Source organism: Aptenodytes patagonicus, chromosome 21 (assembly GCF_965638725.1).
Source record: "Aptenodytes patagonicus chromosome 21, bAptPat1.pri.cur, whole genome shotgun sequence".
NCBI lineage: Eukaryota > Metazoa > Chordata > Aves > Sphenisciformes > Spheniscidae > Aptenodytes > Aptenodytes patagonicus.
Window position 1 is genome coordinate 3,824,177 of NC_134969.1, and position 20,489 is coordinate 3,844,665.

The 20,489-nt window shown below is 38.5% G+C and overlaps 1 protein-coding gene across 1 annotated transcript in view; it reads left to right on the forward strand.

Annotated features, from left to right (window-relative positions):
• The window catches only part of CLIC4 (chloride intracellular channel 4), a 33,152-nt gene extending 15,802 nt beyond the window's left edge, over positions 1-17,350 (forward strand). Inside the window, exons 2-6 of the mRNA XM_076357171.1 lie at positions 3,372-3,481; positions 9,261-9,386; positions 10,778-10,884; positions 12,128-12,309; positions 13,091-17,350. Of these exons, the coding sequence (XP_076213286.1) occupies positions 3,372-3,481; positions 9,261-9,386; positions 10,778-10,884; positions 12,128-12,309; positions 13,091-13,255 (690 nt within the window). The 3' untranslated portion in view covers positions 13,256-17,350. The remainder of the gene's footprint in view (positions 1-3,371; positions 3,482-9,260; positions 9,387-10,777; positions 10,885-12,127; positions 12,310-13,090) is intronic.
• Positions 17,351-20,489: the final 3,139 nt, after the last annotated feature.

Consider the following 20,489-nt stretch of genomic DNA (forward strand, 5'->3'; position numbering starts at 1 on the left):
TCATGTTTTGCAACTCACAAATGAACAAAGTGACTTGTAAAAAAACTAGTTGTCTTCTAGATGCTTGCCTATTGTCCATTAGGACACTATTAATGCATTTTCAAATACTGGTTTGAAATTAGGGGAGCTGACTAGTGCTTATTTAACTTAATGTTCTCCTCAGGAAATGCCTCAATCGCATTTGTGGATGTGTGGTACTGGAGCTAAGCCTCTGGACTTCATTTGGTGCTGAGGATCATCTGTACGTTGATGGCAGGCAGTTGCATCCAAATGATTCTTCCTTTGGTTACATGCCTTTATTTTTTTCTATTCAGAGGTTTCCTTAGTCCATATCAGATGAGATCTCTGGCAATATATGTCGTATTGCACCAGCTGTGGTCTCTGGTTTTGAGGTCAGAAGTGCTAAATAAAAGATGAAGAGTGAGGAGAGCTAATCCTGACTAGGTCGTGTACTGGCTCCTGTTAAGTGCGGCTCGTGTGAGCAAAACGGGCTGAGGACCTGCTGAGTGTGGCAGCCAGTGGCAGATCCAGAGAGTCACCTGTGAACAGTTCCTGTGAGGTGCCTCAAGGTATGGCTTTCTGCTCTTAGGGTGTTGCACTTTGGTGAATGCCCACATTCCTCCTTTTACTCTTTAGTAAATGTGTGGTAGCTTTTCCATCAGAGGGAGTGAGGTAAAGCTTAATTGGATGGGGCCGTGCATGCCTGTGTTGTTACTGCAGCATAACTCGTGTGCTTTGGTTTAAGTAGCATTGTTGAAGTTGCCATAAAACTTGAAGACTGAGATCAGTTCTGAATCAAAGAATTGCTTCTGCTTCAAAGTGTGAATTAGGCTGGGCAGTACAAAACATATATTTTCCCTAGATGGAATGAAGTGTTGTCTTTTTCAATATGATTTTTCAAAGGAAGTTAAGATCTTGCATACCTAAAAAAAAAAAAAAGGTAGATGAGTATAAATCTACGTTGGCATAATTTACCTGCAGGAAACGTCTGTTCCAGAGTAAACACAGTAATGTAGCTATAGTGGAAAATTCTGAAATACACACTGCTATCTGGAGGGATGGCATTGCCGTTAAATACTAACATCCAGAAAAGCATACAGCTATTGGAAATAGACTGCAGAGCGAAGTCTTTCTTCATGTAAGCATCTTGTGAGGAAGGAACACATTAATCCATATAGGAGCTAGAATCCTTATAGCAGTTACATGCACAGTAGGTAATTGTGGATTGAGCTAGTATAAAGTAACCAAACTGACTCTGTTTTATCCTTTTTGTAGATGCTTTTAGAATTTAGTCTCCTGAACACTGAGAAGTCACATGCGAGCTTTTAAGACAATCTAGTGTCGTTAATTTGAGGCATGTTTTACTTTACTTTCCAAAGATAAAGGAGGCAATGTGTAATTTATGGCAGAAAGATAACTTCTTTTTTTCGTTCAAATCTTCATTAATGACACTAATAAAGGTTTGAAGAAAAATGGCTCTATATATTCTCCACAACAAAGTATTCAGAAGGATAGTCAGCTCTGACAGGAGGGATACTTGTAGAAATGAGACCATGAGCTTGAGGCAACATAAATCAGTTTATGAATCCTCATGTCCTGGTACTTACTGACAACTATTAAAGGAGTCTCAGCCTTATCTGCAAAGGCACCATGAGTTTTTAAAAAATAAAATAGCTTTCTGCATTTAAGACAATTTCACTGAAAAACTTTCTTTTGAAAATCTTGCTGTAGAAAATCCTACTGTTACTCTTCTTAACTTGCAAAGTCTTTCTTCATTCTCCCCACCGTGGCCCCCACTCAGTGCATGGCTGGGAACTGGCAGAGAATTGAAGAAAAAGCACTTCCTTTGCCAGAGTGTCTAAACCTTGCTCTAGTTAGTTCTGGTCCTAAAGCTTAGTTCTCTTGTGATGATACTTTTTGTTGGCTTTTCTTCTCTTCCCTTTTTCCCAGCACCTCTCACCCCCTCTTTTTTAAAACACTGGATCTCCACCAGACAACACTAAGGCCTTGTGTTCAACGCTTCCACTTGTGTAGCTCTGCTTCTAAATAGCCTGTGCTTAGTGAACATAATTGTTTTCTGTCATTTCTCTGAGGGGTACAGCCAGCATATGTTTTAAAATGGCCTAGGGAACAGGTAATAGTAATGATGCAAGAATTAGCCAGGTTTTGAGAATTGTACAGATTAAAATTATTCTTGGAAGTACTCTAATAATAATAAGCAAAATCCTTTGAAACTCATCTACTGTAAAGTACGTGTCAAGATAATCTGACATATGTGGCTGTTTTAACTACTGAACCAGTTTTCTTTTCAGAGGATTGAATTTGATAACAAGATTCAAGGTTTCGCATGTCTAATTCTAGCCCACTGTAAACTAAAATTTTCCAACTCAGCAATACATACTTCATTGTCAGAGCAATCATGAGATGCATGCCATCACTGGGTGCCCTGGAGTGGCTTACTGTTGCTATGTAATGGACCTTTGTTGTGGTAGGACAAAGACTTATTGATAAATTGCCTATAAAAAGTGGCTTTGGAATATTACTTTATTGTCAGTGAAGTCTCTATGTACTTATGTCTTTCCTTACAACACCTGCAATACAATAAAGATTCATAGTTCCTGGTTGCAGTTGGCTCGCTGTAGCACTATACAGTGAGATAATAAGCAATAAACTGGAAGATGACTACAATTAATTAGCTATGCCTTGTAGAAGAAGAAAAAAAGAATAATAAAGAACAGTATTGGCATTGGAACATTGCCATCAGAAGGTGTGGCTGCTCAGAGGAATATGATTAGTTGCCCTTTCTTGACTGTTAAGAGCAGTTGGATCATCTGCAGTGTGAAAGACAACTTATTTTGTTGTCTGAAATCTTGTTTTGATACATTTTGTGGGCAGCTGTTAAGAGGACATGACAAGTGAATAGGTTAGTTGACTTCATAAATGTGCAAATTTTGCTGTAATAAAATCCTCGTTATGTCTGCAGCAAAAAAATCATTGGAAGGTGGAAGTATTTAAAAAAGAGTGAAACAAAATGATGCAGAAGTCCATGCATACCTTCTCGGTATATGAAGTGTATTTAAATATTCTGAGGATACTCATCTTTGTGCATTATATGGCGATACCTTCAGGATATCTGGTCCAGGTGTGTCAGCTGGACTTTGAGAGCAAAGGAGTGTTCCTGCAAGATGGTACTAGGTTTGACTGTAAGCTTGTTAGGTCTTTGGAAGAGTTAGTGATGTGAAGACTATACAGGCAATAAAACCCATGATTTGTTACTGGGTCTGTCTTTAAATAAAGATCTTTCAGTAATTGTGAGCATGTGTAGATGGCACAGTCCTACCTTCTAATTAATGATCTGTTCTCTTCTGCAGGCTGGTAGTGATGGTGAAAGCATAGGAAACTGTCCTTTTTCTCAAAGGCTGTTCATGATTCTTTGGCTGAAGGGAGTGGTGTTTAGCGTCACAACAGTTGACCTGAAGAGGTAAGAAATACTTGGTTTATCTGACAAGCAAGAGTACAGTACGCTTGGTGTAACAAATGTTTGTCTGGGGCTTCTAAATCTTGCATGGCTTATTTTCTGAAATGAAGAAGAAAATCTGTCCTCATAAATACTAAGAGGCAACCTTGATGTAAATGCTGCATTCATTGATGGTTATTTATAAGTACCTGTAACCAAAAAGAATGGGTCTGAAATTCTCTTGAATTTGTTAAAATGATGCTGCTCTTCTGTAAAAATAATAGCTGACATGAAGTCTCTTATAACTGAATACTGAATCTTGCTAACTTCACATCGAGATCCCACAAGTGAAGACTGCTGGATGGGTATTTTAGATCAACCAATCTTTGATCAAATCTCCAATGATAATTGGATAACTGTCACAAATAATGTGCAGCCTACTCCTCTTTTTAAAGATTTTAAGATAATATTGCTTATCATGCAATAAGAATAAAAACAATGTGAAAATATCTGTCCATGAGGTAAATACAAGTGAAATAGAAGTGAAGTGGGTAGGAATAAAATGTAAAATACTCTGCCTTTGTGTAGTGTTAGCCAGATATGTCATGATGCCGTGTGTCACCTAAATTGCAGCTTCTCCATCTGTGAAATGAATACCTTAGTGGCTAAGAAGGGTGAGATGTGCCTCCAGGAGTCTTAATTTCCTAAGGTTGGGTGTACTTTTATTAGAAGTGGTAATGCTAAATTCAGCAGAGGCCTTGTATTTGTTTTTGGTGTGAAGCAATGTTTTCACAGCACTAATGTAATGTTAGTCACTGAACTCTCTGGAGAGAGGACAGACTGCCAGTGCTTACAAACCTTATTTTCAGAAATAAAGCCAATAGAAATATACAGTGTTCTCCAACAAATCAAGTGTAAAGTGTGTAAGAAAGAAACCACCCTGCTAGACTTAACATCTTCTTGTAATTTTTTTGAAGGAGGTGACTTGTTTTGATTCTTAAAAATAACTGAAGTTGCTGCTTCGGTGCTGGCAACTAGCATTAAATATTTCCATGTGTAGTAAGGCTGAGGCAGACCACTCAGAGGGGGAGAAAGCAGCTTTTGTCAGCTGTGTGTGCATTTGTAGCAGCTCAGAGATCTTCTCTGGCCAGTGTGGGATTTTACTGCAAATATAATGGTTGCTGCCAGCACACATAAACCAAATATATCATATCTTCCATTTAGCACTGCGTGTGGTTTGTGGAAACCTCAGGAGTAGAACTTGTGCTTGTGTACTGCTTGTAGTTTTGGACTTCCTTTACTTTTAATGATGGCTTTATTTAACCTGTTGCAGTTATTGGGGCGAGGGGGGATGAGAAGAAGGTCAAAAGAGACATTTTATACTTGGAAGCATTTTTACTGGTGAACCAGTCTGACAGATATCATTAAAATGCCAAAGATGCCTGATGAATTGGCTTTATTTGTGTCCCTTTGGCAACTTTGAGTTAATTGGATGAGGGAATGGGATGTAAGACTAGCTTTTAGAATATAAATTGGTTGCAGAAGTTTAAAATTGTCCTTTCTTATACAAGGAAAGCTTTTTTTCAGGTTTTTTTATATCGGGGAGGGGAAAACACAAAATAAGTGCAAAATTAAAAAACTGCCTGGGAATAGGTCAGATGAACTCTACTTTTTTGTTGTACACTGAATGTATTTTCTGGTAAAGGAAAAGAAGGACCACTGAAGCTAATTCAGATTTGAATAGATGTTGATACAAACTTAATTCCTTTTAGACTTTATTTAAAGCTTCATAAATACAAATTTAACATTCTGGATTGTCTAGTACCTAGTTGTAGAGTAGTGTAGCTTGCAGAACGTCAAATTCAGCTAACTGCTCAAGTGGAAATGTTTTATACCAGATGGTGTTTTTTCCCCTGTTAGCATTACCGAAATGATACTAGGTGCTAGATGGTGCCTTAATACCTCTAATACTGTCACAAGAAACTGCTTTTACAAGTACTTTATTTAAGCCAATTACCCTCTCTTCTTTTTGTTCCTGTTAAAGACACAAACTTGTTGAAGAGCTGGGTAGTAATGGTTTTAAGCATCTGAATTTATTTTGCTAGCCAAAAAAAGAAAAAGGGGTTACTTGCAAACCATGCTTCGGCCTCATAGCATCATTTCTGCACAACAGCAAGGCAAGCTCTGTCTGTTTGTGAGGCTTAAAAGGTCATGGTTGGGTACAAAAGTTCACAAGTAAGTAACTTGGGACACAGGAAAAACTGAGTCTGATTTGACTGACTCTGCGGCGTGTATTTTTTCCCTTCCATAATCGCATTGGACATCATACTGTACTAACAAAAGAACGTTTTACAGTTCTCAGTTTTACTCTTAAGACACAAAAATATGCACATAGGCAAACGAAGTGGGACGTACCGCCCTTTCAAAGAAATAGTGCATTTCTTCTGTTTAGTCAGACAGAGGCTTTATTCTTTCCCTTTTCAGAAGCAGTGTTTCAGTGCTCAGAGGTTTGACTTGTTCTGGTGACTAGAGCAGAGTTGCAGTACATAAACCGTTTGTTGGGCTTGTAACAACATTCAAGGCCAGCTTGCATTCAGTTAAGTTTTGAAATCTTATTTTAAACATCTTGATTGTGTGGTTTTACAATTATGTTGACAGATAAAGATTATATAAAGAGATTAGTAAATATTAAAGACTGCCCAGAAGTGAATGCAACTTCAGCAGTTAAATACTGCTTGGGAACTGGAGACAGGGCTTTTTTTTTTTGCTGGCATTTTTTTTTTTTCCACATTACTCTTCAGACATTCCTTGCAGTACTTGTGTAATTTATAAATCACTGTAGAGCATATTACATTTGGGGGCTGGCTTTTGTCTGATCTTCAAGAAATTATTTGAATGCGAATTGCTCTTCTGGTTTGTGGCAAAGCCCTGAAATGTTTATACCTTAACTCCGGTGTTAAAGCCCCTGCTCACTTAATTAGGTAGTGATAGCCAGATATTTAAGCATGTGGCCCTACTTCCAAATACCCCGGTAACCTTTGGGGCAGGTACTAGCTGTCATGGAATTGCTTTGAGTGGTTATAGAAGTTTGGGGGTTTTTTTTGTTTTGTTTTGTTGGGTTTGGGTTTTTTTGTTTGTTTTGGGTTTTTCTGTTTTTTTTTTAAGAAAAAAGCTGTCCAGTTTTATCTCTGAAGTAAACTTCACTATAATATTTTTCATTGCCTTCTTGTTTGACTATTATGGGAAGTTGTACTCTTAGCCTTTCAAGGATATTCCTGTGTACTCGTGGTGCTCTAAAGGCTGTGGCTTGTATGTGGTAAACCAGCGTTTGTTTATGATCTACTGGCAAGAATAGCGAACTGGAAGTCAAACCCTGTATTGTGTTTGGGCTTTGGCTGTGGGATGTTAATCTCCGCTTTCTTTTTCTTGAAAGATACAGGTGGTCTGACTGGTGTGGCAGGAGGGGTTAATAAAATGCTCTGGGATCCTTGAGATGCACTCTGATTCTTTGGAAAACTTTTTTGGTTAGTTCCTTAGACTAGTCTGTTTCTGAAATAAAATCTTTCCTTTGATAGCGTTACTGCAAATCTGGTGGGCTTGCCTGTGTTTGTTTTTAAAATAACATTCCTTTTGAGGAATTTTATCTAGCCAACATGCAAAATTGGAAGTGAGCCACAATGACTTCCTGTAATTGTTGTGGGTTACAAAGCTGTATTTAAATGAAGTGTTAAGCTACTTAAAGCATTAACCGATGACAGATTTTAAATCCGAAAAGTAAGAGGGCAATGGCAACAATTAGTGAGAAATAACTTCTTGTAAGCTTAAAAATTGAAAATGGTTAAATTCTTGTATTAACAAGACTTCTGTCACCTGGCTAAAAGCAGGGTGCTTAACGTTTTTAAGTATGAAAACCAGTTTTCTCATTCAGCTTTACATACACTGCCAAGTGCTCATATCTGTCGTAAGTACACTTTGGCACTATATACTGTTGCTGTTTGCCCTGCTTAAAAGGTTCAGCAGCGGGCAGGATGTGAAATTCTGGCAGGGGTTCTTAATTTTGTAAGAAATTGAAAGCAATGTTTCTACAGGATAAACTTGTAAACTGTGCTTAGTTTACAGAGTCCAAGTGCTATCCCCAAAAACACTGCTTTCTCATGCTACCCTGAATGACCGTGTTTGTGTATGTTACTAATCTAGTTTCCCTGTCCAGTACAGTCAGGAGGCTTTCTTGAACTGTAGTTCCAGTATCCAGTAAATCCAGTTTCTGGATGCCTGGTGCTGGCTCAGAAATGTGGCCACGTCGTAGAAAGCACAAAACCAGTTCAAGGGTTACAGTCCGTTTTGGATTTGTTCAAACAGTAACAAAGGGGCAACTTTATCTTGGCAAACTTTCTGCTGGATCCGGTATTGTTTGTTGTTCCTCATCCAGCATAATGCCAGCAAAAGGTGGTGGTCATCCTGTAGCGTGTGCTCTGGTCAGCTTGACAGAAATGCCATTGTACAGTCGTGCCTCATCTGGATCGCGTGTTCTGTCGGATGTTAGTACACAGGGATGGTCTGAGGAACTAGGAGTTGCATGCTGCCCTCTAAAATGGCAAGAGGTTCTTAGAGAAGTTAGACTGCATCCTTCTGAGCAGTCATCCTGGACTGTAGTCAGTAGCTTCATCGGGGGAAGTTTTAAGTGCTGTTACTGAAGAAGTGCCAAGCAGTACTGTAATTTTATTTCTGCTTGCACTGAGACAGTTGCACTAGCATGGGACTAACTAATGCCATGATGATTTACTGGGGAAAAATTGGCTGCAGCTTTTTAGATGATGCTTTGGATTTTATAGATGGTAATGAATCCACATCTCGTTATTGACTTCAACTTTGCATCTGAATCTGCTGACAAGGCAGATGTGAGAGCTTTACATTAAAGAGTAAGTTAGGCATTTTGGGGTGAATGAGCAGGTAGGTGTATATGCGCAGCTGACACTTAGGCTTCTAAATAAATGCCTGCAGTGTTGTTCCTTGTCACTACAGTATCGTGGCACAACTAGAGGAGAGAGAAGCCAATTGCTTATAAAATAGACTGGCTTAGCTTGAGAAGGATTAGTATGAAAGGAGCTGGAGCAAATAGTGAGAGGTATCGCCAAAACTGACTTAAGATTTAGAAATGTCTGAGTATTTTAGCTTGATTCTGTTTCTCTTGTGTCTAGTCATACTGATGTCGGGGATTCTTCTTCCTTTGCCCAAGTGCGCTGCTCTTATTTGTAAATATTTTTTTCACTGGAGGAAGCTTTAAGCATCATTTTTAAACATGATGTTTAAACATCTGTCAGCTTGTCTAGAACCAGATTCTGTGTGCACATAATAAATGGTTTATACATACTGGTCTATCTCAGACTTGCTTTTTTCCAGAGAAGCTCTGTGTAAAAGAGGAGGATTATCACTGATCGCAGATTACGCTATATATAAACTCTGTACTGCAGATCTTGGGGGGGGGGGGGGGGAGAGAGAGAGTATGTGTGTGTGGTACATATATCCCCCCCTGCTAGTCAACATTATATCGACTTGAGAAAAAACATAGTCAGAGGTAGGAGGAAGCAGTTGTTTTTAAGTATTTGAAATTAATTGTTATCAAGTATATATTCAAAATGCTAATCAAGCTGTACACTCACTTTTTAAAAAGAAAACTGGTAATATCTTTCTAAAACTGCAAGGATGTGAAAACCTCAGGCAGTGCTTTTGTGATTGTAGCAATGAAAGCTAGGGTCATGGATGTTGCATGCTTACTTTTGTATTGGTTTGTATTTCACCCTAGAAAACCAGCAGACCTTCAAAATCTGGCTCCAGGCACTCATCCGCCCTTCATAACTTACAATGGTGAAGTGAAAACAGATGTGAATAAGATCGAAGAGTTCCTGGAAGATGTTTTGGCTCCACCCAAGTAAGTGTTAAAATGATAATTTGTCACCTTAGATTAGATGGAGTGTTCTCAAAGGAGCTTTCTGCACTAATTAAGATGTTCTTCAGCATCAATAAACTGAAGATTAGATAGACATTGAAAATAGCTTGGAGTTCTTGCTTGTCATACCTTTCCTCCCTCCAGCTCCCTCATCTGTATATTAAAAAATACTTTCTTTTAAAGATTATTTTAAAATTGTCCTTTGTAGAGTCCTGTCATCCTTCCTTCAGTTTTCAAACTAAATGACTTTTCCTTTTGATGACTGGGGCAGGCCATTCTGATGATGTGTCCAAATAATGCAAATGAAGATGAGCCTGCTATACAAACTTAGTCCTGACTCCGTAATAAACTGGGAATCTGTTTTAAGGGGATGTGCACTGTCCTTTTGGAGACTTGTATGTGCAGTCGTTCTTCTAGTAGTAAGGTGTTAGATAAGTCTTCAAGAGTTTGTCGTTTTCTTGTTCTCACCAGGAATATCAGTGAAATTTGTATTTAATGTTAAATTATATTTTTTATTCCTTCCAGCTTTCTATAAGCGGATGGACAGTGGATAGTTGTACAGAACCAGTGATTACTAAATGCAACTTGGAAATAATTTTTTAAAAAATTAATTCCTTCATACTAAGCATAATGATGGGTTCTGGAGATTGATTATTTAGTATTTGGAAACTATGGTGGAAAATAGTGAACACTTATAAAAATAATTAGATTACACAGCACAAGCATGAGAAATGTGTCCAAGCTTTCTCTAAACTGTTGGCTCCCTTCTCCCTCAGCTGGCAGGCAATGGCAAAATGCAGACACTGCCTTTAGCAGACTGAACTGTTTTGTCTTTTTAGTGTGGCAAGACTTTACTTTTTTGTTAAAGGATTTGGAGTCCATGGTATTTTGGGACAGCTGATGATTAATCTAAATGAAAGAAACAAAGATCTCCGGTGAACAGAGAATGGACAATAGTATTTAATTTGTTACCTGTTTGATCCCTAACTATATTTTTGTTTGCAGAACTGTGATCTGCCCCCTTGGCAGCACTGCTGTGCTAGAGTAAGGGAGCTTGCTCTTGTGACCCTGGGCTGTTTCAGACACTCTGTGCTTGAAACAAATGCTTGATTCAGAAAAGCAGAAACATGCTTTGGTATTCCTCTGAAAAGTGATTAAAATGCGTTGGGTTCAAAAATCTTAACTTAAATGGAAGTGTGTGATATTACACTTAAGAAGCAAGTCCTCCACATTAATCTGAAAATGGATAAATTGGTAAATGTACATGATGTAGAATCTTTTTTTTTTTAAAAAGGGTTGTTTTGTGCTAGTTAATATATGATGAGCATCATTCTGCTAAATGTGCTGGAGATCTACTCCTTTCTACTTTTTAGGTACCTAAAACTTTCACCAAAGCATCCAGAATCAAACACTGCTGGAATGGATATATTTGCCAAATTTTCTGCATTTATCAAAAATTCTAGACCAGAAGCTAATGAAGGTAGGTTGCCTGGGGGCCGATAGCTGTGCGCACGTTGTTTCATTGTCTCGTGTTTTTCAGAGCAGCTTTACTGTGAAGTGTCTGACAAATTTTGCTGCATGTTGATGGACACTTGCAGGAGTCTCATTAATTAAACCTGTGGTTTAAAGTTAATGGTCAGAGACAAAGATTTCAACACTTCCAAAGAGAACTTCAATTAGGCAGTGTTCAGTCAGAATTTTGGTAGGGTATGCGTGGTTTGTAAATACCCCTGGCATTGAAATTTCCCTACGCAACAGCCACTCAAAACTCTTGAACTAAGTAGAAAAGATTTTAACATCCAGAACCAAATCCCATGCAGAGTTTGTGTCATGCCCCAGTGGTTGAGTTCCCATGCATTTGCTGGGAGGCCTTTCTGCACACTTGATTATTTGACCTTTCTAGGATTGAGGGCTCCCATTCAAGAGTTCTGAGTTAAGCTTAGTTCGTGTTGCTTTCTTTTAAGGATTAAGACTTTTCTGTGCAGAGGGAACGTAGTAGATGGAAGGTGAGAGATCAATAAGAGATGAAGAATGCACAATTAGACCTTTAAATAGTTTAGGACAAATCTTTTGTCCTCAGTGTACTTGGAGGGAAAACTTAAGTCAGGGAATCAGAATGCCTTTCTGCTGTATTTCAAATGGAGACATTGAAAATAGTTGTAAACAGCCGAGAAATACTTTCCGATTTTGTGGGGTGTGCTGCCCTCTGCTGCTGTATTCTATAAACCTCCTCACTAGTCTGTGTGTTTAGTCCTGGCTGTTAGCTGAGCACGTGACGTTACACGGAGTACGTTAAAATGAATATAAACTCTAGCATAGCTTAACTCTAAGTAGTTTAAGCCAGTTAGGAATAGTCTTAAGAAACTCAGATAAGCCATTTTTAAAACAAAAATAAACACCTGTGGACAGTCTTAGAGTATCTTAAATTAGTGCAAACTCATGTATAAACCAGCTTTTAAATAACCTGCATCTATGTGATATTTAAAGGGATTCCAGTTCAGTTTCAGTGTTACTAGTGACCACCAAGGCAGCTCCAGCAGGAGTATTACCACAAAAATTGTACAAGGCTTAAAAATCCTTCAGTATGTGGTCTGTTCTGGGTACTACAGTGATGTGGATTTTGCTTTTCAGATCTGGTGCTAATATCAATATTCTAAATGATAATTTGCTTTGAAATGTGCGTGCTTTCTTTTTTGTTCTTGAAACTGTTCCTTCCTCTGTAGCCTTAGAACGTGGCCTCTTGAAAACCCTCCAGAAACTGGATGAGTATCTGAACTCTCCTCTTCCTGATGAGATAGATGAAAATAGCATGGAGGATATTACAATTTCTACCCGCAAGTTTTTGGATGGCAATGAGATGACATTAGCAGACTGTAACCTGCTACCCAAACTACACATTGTCAAGGTAAATGACTTGTATGTTGTTATGTGATAATGAAGGACAAAATGCTTATGGTTTATGACATTCTGGAGTGCAACTCATTTCAACCATGTGTAAGCTCCCATGTAAGTTTAACTACAGTGTTAACAGTACATGAAATTGTGTAAGACTTATGTAATTCACAAGGACTTTAAGGATAGAGCAGTTGAATTCAGTGAAGGTGTGAACCAGCAGACAAGTTGGGCGGCAGGTGATAAAATGGCACAAGCACTGACCGTGCGGTCTCAGGAAATTGCAACGCTTAAAAGAATGAGGTAAAGAAGGAAGGTAGAAGAAGAACCAGTTAATGTTTGAAGTGAATGTCTTCTCACATCTGTAGAGAAAACTGCTCTATTAGCAACAAAGTAAATGACACAATGTGAAATTGTATTAAAAAAAAAAGTTGGAAGTCTAGAAGGAGGTGGCCTAGGGTAACTACAGGAGTGACGATGTGCCTACATAATTGCAGTTTGATTGCCTTTCACTGTCTCCAGTGATCTCTGTCAGTTTTGTACTGCAGATGGAGCCACAGATTAAGTTTCTGCCTGGGTGCAGAAGTATTTGCTTTGGTGAGGACAGTAATACAAACTAAGCGAGGCAGTATGCTGCCAGGTCCAGGCATATCCCAGAGGGGCAGGTTCTGCTGACTTTGGAAGTGACTCTGAGTGTACGTGTTGGAAGGATAGCTTAACGAGAGAGTGACAAGAGATTGAAAAGTGGTTTAAGTTGAAGGATGTGAATTCATAACCTAATTCTTTTGTTCTAGGTGGTGGCCAAAAAATACCGCGACTTTGAGATTCCCAAGGAAATGACAGGGATTTGGAGATACCTGACGAATGCTTATAGCAGAGATGAATTCACCAATACCTGTCCTGGAGACAAAGAAATTGAAATAGCTTACAGTGATGTAGCCAAGAGACTCACTAAGTAAACAGCACTTGCAAAAGAGATGACTTCTTGCATATTCCATAACAATGCTTCTAACAGACTGCTCTTTTCATATAAGATAGCAATTTTTTTGCATGAACTTGCAGTTATTCAAAGTTATGGTGGATAGACCAGGTACAGTAATTACCTAAAGTTTGCAAACTTAATTATAGGCTTGTTTTTCCTTACCTCCTTTCACAGCAAGTTTGAATATCATTAATGCAGTTATGTTAATATTGCACTGGGGTAACTCTAGATTCTTCAGTATGAAGGGTCATCTTGCCCCTACTACTTTTCTTTGCAACCATTTGGTCCCTGTCTACGAATTGGTTTAGGATACTGTCTTGCTATATGGTACAAGGAATATTTATGTATTTTGGAATTTATTGCTTTTCCAAGATCTAGACACAATTGTCCTATCTGTGACACGTTGAACTGTACCTGCTCGTCTATCCTATTTACATATAGAAGGGACCTTATTATCCAAAAGAGCCATTTGCAGAATATTTGGCAACATTTTTAAAAAAAAATTTCTCTTGAATTTGAAATCGCAGTAATGGTTGAGAATGGACTCAAATGTGAAACTTGGATTTGAATGACCTCAAACATCAGGGAAGTTTGAATCTAGCCTTGAGTGCTGTAGCAGGAAGCTTGCAGTTCAGAGTTAGTATTTAGTTGTGTCTTCAAGAGCTTGATGAGAGGAAAAAAAACCCATTTTTTTTTTTTTTTTTAAATTGGCAACCTACATTTGTCCCGAATTTGAGTTGCAGCAAACAAATAATTGTCAGGATGCCCTTTACCATCACGAAACCAGAAGAACTGGATGCTTGCCATCTGTTCACCTTAAAAATTGCAAGTGGCTTTCCTTTTGGTAGTTAAGAGCCTTTGTTTTGTATAGGTCTTTCTGGTGATATTTACTTACAAAATCTGTGCTGTCATAAACAAAGTACATGTAAACGTTAGTGTCCTAGTTGATAAATAGCTACTGTATATGGTGAATAGCAGTGCAATGATTAGTGATGCAAGACTGAACACTGATAGCTTTTAAAGTGGGAGTCTTTCTGGGAACTTTTTTAAGCTCTTTCTTTCCTGAAGAAAGCTAAAGTGACCTTTAAAGATAACATTTGCCTTAAATTACAGTATGCATTTTTTCCTGAAAGGAAATCTACTAATTACTCTTGTAAAGAAATGGTGTGTGAAATCCAGTCCTTTACATTGAATTTATCCTAATTGCTTGTCTCTGCACCTAGACTGCAATTTTGCATAATCATAATCATTGCACTACTATACATAATCTTTTTACAGCAACACTGAGGAATAGCACTACAATTTTTTTAAAAGCAATTTTCAAATATTTCTAAACCAGGGAATAGTTTTCTTGTTTAAAATTAATGATTTTGATGCATGAAATAAACCGCTAGGTTATTTTTAAACGACCATCATAAACAACTCCAAAGAATGCTAGACTTATATGCCTATTTTTTTGTAAAGATACTTTTATATTTAACTGATTTTAGAAGCTGGAAAGTGCTATTCCTGGTAGGTTGTTCTTGGAATATTTAACATTCTGCAATAACATGGAAATGCTCACATAAACACTTTTATACACTAAGTTTTTTGGTAAGCACTGGCTTTATGAAAACCAGCCTGACTTTTCTAAGCATCCTGCTTTTGCTACTTTATATACCCATGAAGTTAGTTTGACATAGAAGAGGTAAAGATCCATATTTGTATACATGGCTTGTGGTGCCTTGTCTTGCCTTCCTAGAGCTAGAATTCCAATATAAAGGCAGTTAGCAATCCTGTTACATGTCTTTCGAAGACAACCATAGATACACTTAGACCCTATTATGATTTATTACAGGGGTGTTCAGGCACAGAAAGAAAATTCTGCAGAGTGACCTGGTTAGGAAAAACTTAACTGTAGCCTTTTAATAATTACTGTATTCTAATGTCACGTTCTCATCCTGAATAAAGTTTCTCAGCCATAATGATCCTCTGTAGGGATTCAGTCTTTGCTACAACGTGACATCTGGAAAAAGGAATTACTTCCTTTTTTGTTAGAGAAGAACATTTTTAATGACACACAGGGTAAAAAAAAAAAAACAAAACAAAAAAACAAACCACCCCAACCCTCATTGGTTTGGTGCTCTTTGCCATTGTATAATTAACCTTTAAAAACAAAAATGTAGGAAGCAATGTGATTGTGGGCATAGCTTTGTTAAATTTTTAACTCTACTTTAAAAGCTAGATCAGGATGGCCCTTGGAAGTTGTCTGAGGTTGTAATCGGGCCTCGCTCCTTTTAAAAGCAAATTAGCCGTTGCGTGCACACTTTAGTACACCAGGCAATTATGTGCATATGAGCATGAAAACACTTTCATGCAGTTTTCTAGTGTGTGCACTGCCTGCATATCAATGCACACAAATACTTAACTTGTTAAAATACCAGACTGCTTGTCTTTTATAGATAATATATTCTCTCTACTTTTTAGGCAATCTTCAAACAATTGTAATACATTATATCCAGCATTAAGTATTTTATTGATTGTGTCTGAAAGCTTGTAAACAAAGTTAAAGCTTTTGCTGTAACTAATGTATTTCTTATCTCAGTACAATGAAGTATTGAGCGTCGGAGCCTTTCCCTTATAGGTGTAATTCAAATGAGGACCAGGTTAGCAATTTCTAAGGCGGTTACCATATGATAGCTGTTAACTGTCCTGTGTGAAAGGAGTTGGTAACTTTTAGGCTTCCTATTGCACAGTTTTGCTGTGGTGTGGCAGAAGCTGGTCAACCTCTTGCTGGCTTCGGCAGAGGCCAGGAATCTAATGGAGAGCGAGCAGCTTTCACCTCTGTAGGTGATCCCTTCAGAATAACAGAGTTATAGCTAGGGTGGCGTGTAAAAGGCTTAGCGTCTGGTGTGGGCAGAGCACTTTCATCTGGCCCCAATCACCAGCGCTACATTAATTAAAAAAAGCCCTTTCATAACTATGTAAATTCTTGACTTCTGTCAACTTGTTTACAATCTGATCTTTAAATGCATTTTTAATTTCATCAAACAGCAATTAATCTACCCCCTGTTTAAATTTAAAATGATGCTTCTAGCCCCTTCTACAATTTAAAAACAGCAGTTACCCTTTCAAGTAGGCATTCCAGTTTGCGAGTTGGTTGCATGTATTAGCATGCTGAATAACTTTATTCTCAAGCTGAAATATGCTTAAATTCCCATTAAAACAGGTGACTTGTGTATTTCCTGAACATGAAGGGAAAATCCATCATCTTCACCCTCTTTTTGTGTGGGAGAACAGATTATACTATATGCATTTTTTTTTTCTTAACAAAGCTTTCCTTCTTGAAGAGATTCCTTATGTGTAAGGGCTGCCTGTTGAACAAGAGGCATGTGAATTCTGAAACAATTTCATGCACTCCAAAGCTTTCCTGTCCATCTACTGTTCACTGCTGGTCTGGGTTAATGTCCCACACAGACAGTCACAGCCATGTAGCTTGCACGTTTGCATTTTCCCATAAAATTGGTGTTTTTTCCACAGTGGGCATGTCTAAACTGATTGAGAGTAGCATGCAGTTCCATGATAAGAAGAGAGATGTAATCAAGTTTTTATGCTAAAGTAGCAAATTAGCATTTCGTATCAAAGGAACACAGACATGAATAAATTGAAGATGCTTGAGCCAAATCCACTGATGCCTATCTCAATGTAGAACAAAAAGTGGCTAAGTACAGTCAACTTTTTTTACTCTTTGCCACTCAGAGTACTATCTGAACACATCCAATTAATATTTTCAGAAGGCGGCTTTATCCCAAGTGAAAAATATTTAATCTGCCTCAGAACCTGTGCCACCAACCATTATGTTTTGTTTCTGGAGAGGGTGTGAGGGATGGAAGAATAGTGGAGCAGAATAGGATATCGAGACTCCCAAGACAGGACATCAAGAATTGGAGCATTGTTTGCGGAAATACTTGAAGAGTTGATACAATTTATTGTAGTTTGCTTATGTCTTTCACTCTCTGGAACATCTTTTACAGATATACCAGTATACTGCTGGCAGCTATTGTTAAAAATAAAATTATATTTTCACTACCAAGCAGATCTTTCTCTTATTTCTGAAGACTACAGTTCTCGCATGTGTAAGCTACGACTTGAATGTGGTGTGCTAAACTACAGAACAAAACTTTGTAGTAATTCTAGTCTCAGTTTTTGGCCTTCCGTTTTTTTCAGTGGTGGTGTGACTTAAGGCAGAATACGACTTGGTTCTAACATTATAACTAGCGGTCATGCCCCTTGACAAAGTTAAGAACTTAACTTTCTTAAAGTTAAGAACAAGTTGAGAAATACTGAATTCTCCTACAGAAATGACAAAAAGTGGGTTTTTTCAGATTTTAAGTGGAAACTCCTAAGAACATAAATTTTGGTAGCTTGTTTTTCTGTGGAATACTAGGTTTTCAGAGTTAAACTGTGAGAATTGATTAAAAAGACATAAAAAAAAATTCTCATGTTTGGTTCAACTTGTTTCCACCCAGATAATCCACTAAATAGCCATTTCAAGGGTTGAGACGGAATCGATCCTGTCTACAGAATTCATGGATTTCAGACTCAGTGCTCTTATTCTGAGTTTCAGCTGTGTTTCCTTACTGTCTTTTGCTTTCAAATATGTCTCAGCTAGCCATGGTAAACACCATATACACCCTTGCTTTTAATTTGGGTATGTTAACTAGGTACTAGGTCTTCAGAGCAAAGACCACCAGCCACTAGTGGAAGTTCTCTTCAAAACTTCCTAAGCATTATCATGTCAATCTTTTGTCTGTCTTAGGAGTGTTTGAGGTGCATCTGGGGTCTGATTTTTGTTTTTGAAAGGAAATTTGTGGAATCCAGAAGGCATTCCTGGAGCCTGTAATCTGGGATGCCATCATCTGAGTTTGAGCATGTGCAGGAAAGTAACAGACGTGCTTGAAGTTACTAGCAAATCCAGCAATTAAACCCTTGGTAGGATTACATACCTGTATCACTATTATTTTACTGACTGCGAGGTTTGTGATCAGAGGTCGGTTTTGCAGTAAGATTTGCAGTTGCCTTGTTTGAGTTTGGTCACATACTTCCATGAAAAGCAACAGGGTGGACCAGAAGGTAATGTAACACCCTCTTCATGCGAAGAGCACACCGAAAGGGAATAGTGTTGAGCTGTGAAGACGATGCTCGTCCTGCATGGCAAAGGCAATAGTCTTAGGATATGCAGTAAGTATTTTGTATAATTATGATTCGCTGCAAGAGCTGCTTTTGACTAGCTAATAACCTTTATATTTTTTGCTAGATTTTGTTTTTAAGATACCTCAGGTGACTCCCCAGTCTGGTGTGGAAGGTTCCTCCTGGATGTCCTAGCAAGAAACAGCTGGATTTTGGCTTCAGTGAAAGCTATGAAGCCCACTCCCAAAGAGTTCTGTGTAGCTGCTGACTGTGAGCAATGGAAAGAATTTAAGAGCTTGAGGGGAGCTAGGTGAGGCTGAACGTTTCGTACTTGTTTCTGACCACTGCATTCTCCCTGTTCTCAGGGACAGCTCTGATCCAAATAATTCTGAACTTGGCTTGAATCCAGGTTTCATAGCTCTGGCTTACCTCTCCAAAAATGTTGCCGTGTTCTCAAGGAAAACTAGTCTAGAGATTTGTAATGAACTCCAGTGGTTTAGGATCTGGACTGCCTAAACTGTGATAATAAGTAGTAATTGTGAAAGCAGTCGGTATCTGTTCACCTCATCATAAGGACCGAGAGCAGCGCAGCCTGAGAATTGCAGTGACTACTGTGAAGTGTGTCACCCTTCTCCCGTGTCCTGTCCACCCCCCCAACATCAACATGCTTTAGCTAGACCCCAGTTATATTTAAGTGATCGTTTTCTTTCCGTTTGTACTCTGCCCTGTTCTAAGTGAGCCTAACAATGTACTGGAAATTGCTGTCAGTCTCTGGTAGCAAGCCAGGGGGAGATCTAGTGATCTTGAGCACTGGTTCACCTTGAGATGTGTTTTTAATGGCACTAGCCTTGAAGTATTGGCACCTTGTTTGGAAATACTACTTTAGATACTCATCAACTTACTTTTGTGATGTTTCACTAAGAAGTTCCTAGAAATAAACTAGCATTTTGTTAGCTGTGTTCCATTTTTTACAGAGGGCTGTTGCACACGTTTCAGAAGATTGATCTGATTTGCCTTGGTTCATTCCTTTAGCAATTAGCACGTTTTATCAGAGCTCCAGTTTTTTTATTGCAAAGAGGCTAAAACATACTATTTGCCAAAAGCTTCACTAATTGTGGTGTGGAAATTCCAGAAACAGTTTTCTAACTACTTCCTCAACTCAGTTTTCTTATAAACAGCAGCGAAATGCAGTAGCTAAAAGGCTGAGGAGACCCTGCAAGTATCTCTGTTGAGTACTTGCTGGTGTAGGAATAAACCAATTTGTCAGAGGGTAGTCAGGATTTTTATGGAAGGAAAAAGAAACCTGGACAAGCCTTTGTATTCTGTGGGATGGAAAAGGAACTCATTTGACGTGGTTGCCTGAGGGCTTTTGGACACTCATTACAATGAAAGCTAAGTATGAGCTGAATGTCTAAACATTTTTGCTGTCTCTGAAAGTCTCCGGGAGAAAGAGGGTGGATCTAGTGACTCATTAATCAAGAATATGTTTAACTGTAGTGGTTCCCAAACTCCTCTCAGTGGATCACAGGTGGTCCAAGTGGCCAAGGAGGGCTTTTGATGGGCTTATATGAAGCAGGGGATAGTGCTAACGGCGTGAATGGTCCATGAGAAGTTGACTGACCTTTTAATCACAAACATTTAGGAACTGCTGCTCGAGGGCTTTACTTTCTTCATTGAATTCATTCTGCAAAAGCAAGACTCACCTTGAACTGGTGAATAGTTCACACCCAAATGCTTGGTTTTGTGGTGGTCTCCTGAAGTCAGTAGGCATAGTGGTGAGACTTAAAGCAGTTTAATCTCTAATGAAAAAAATGCAGCAACACTGGCAATAACAAAGCTCTTTAGTCTGGGTTAGTATTTTTCCAAGACTGCCAAAAGTGTGTGGTGGCTGAGAAACTCAGGGTCGTGATCGCAGTGTTCAAAAGTAACCAGAGATTGGGGGAGGTGAATTAGTCAAGTGTTGTGAGATAATTTCTGCAAAGTATTAACTTAAAGCGATGTAAAAGGCCTAGCTTTTAACTGTGTGTGAGAAATGAGAAGTC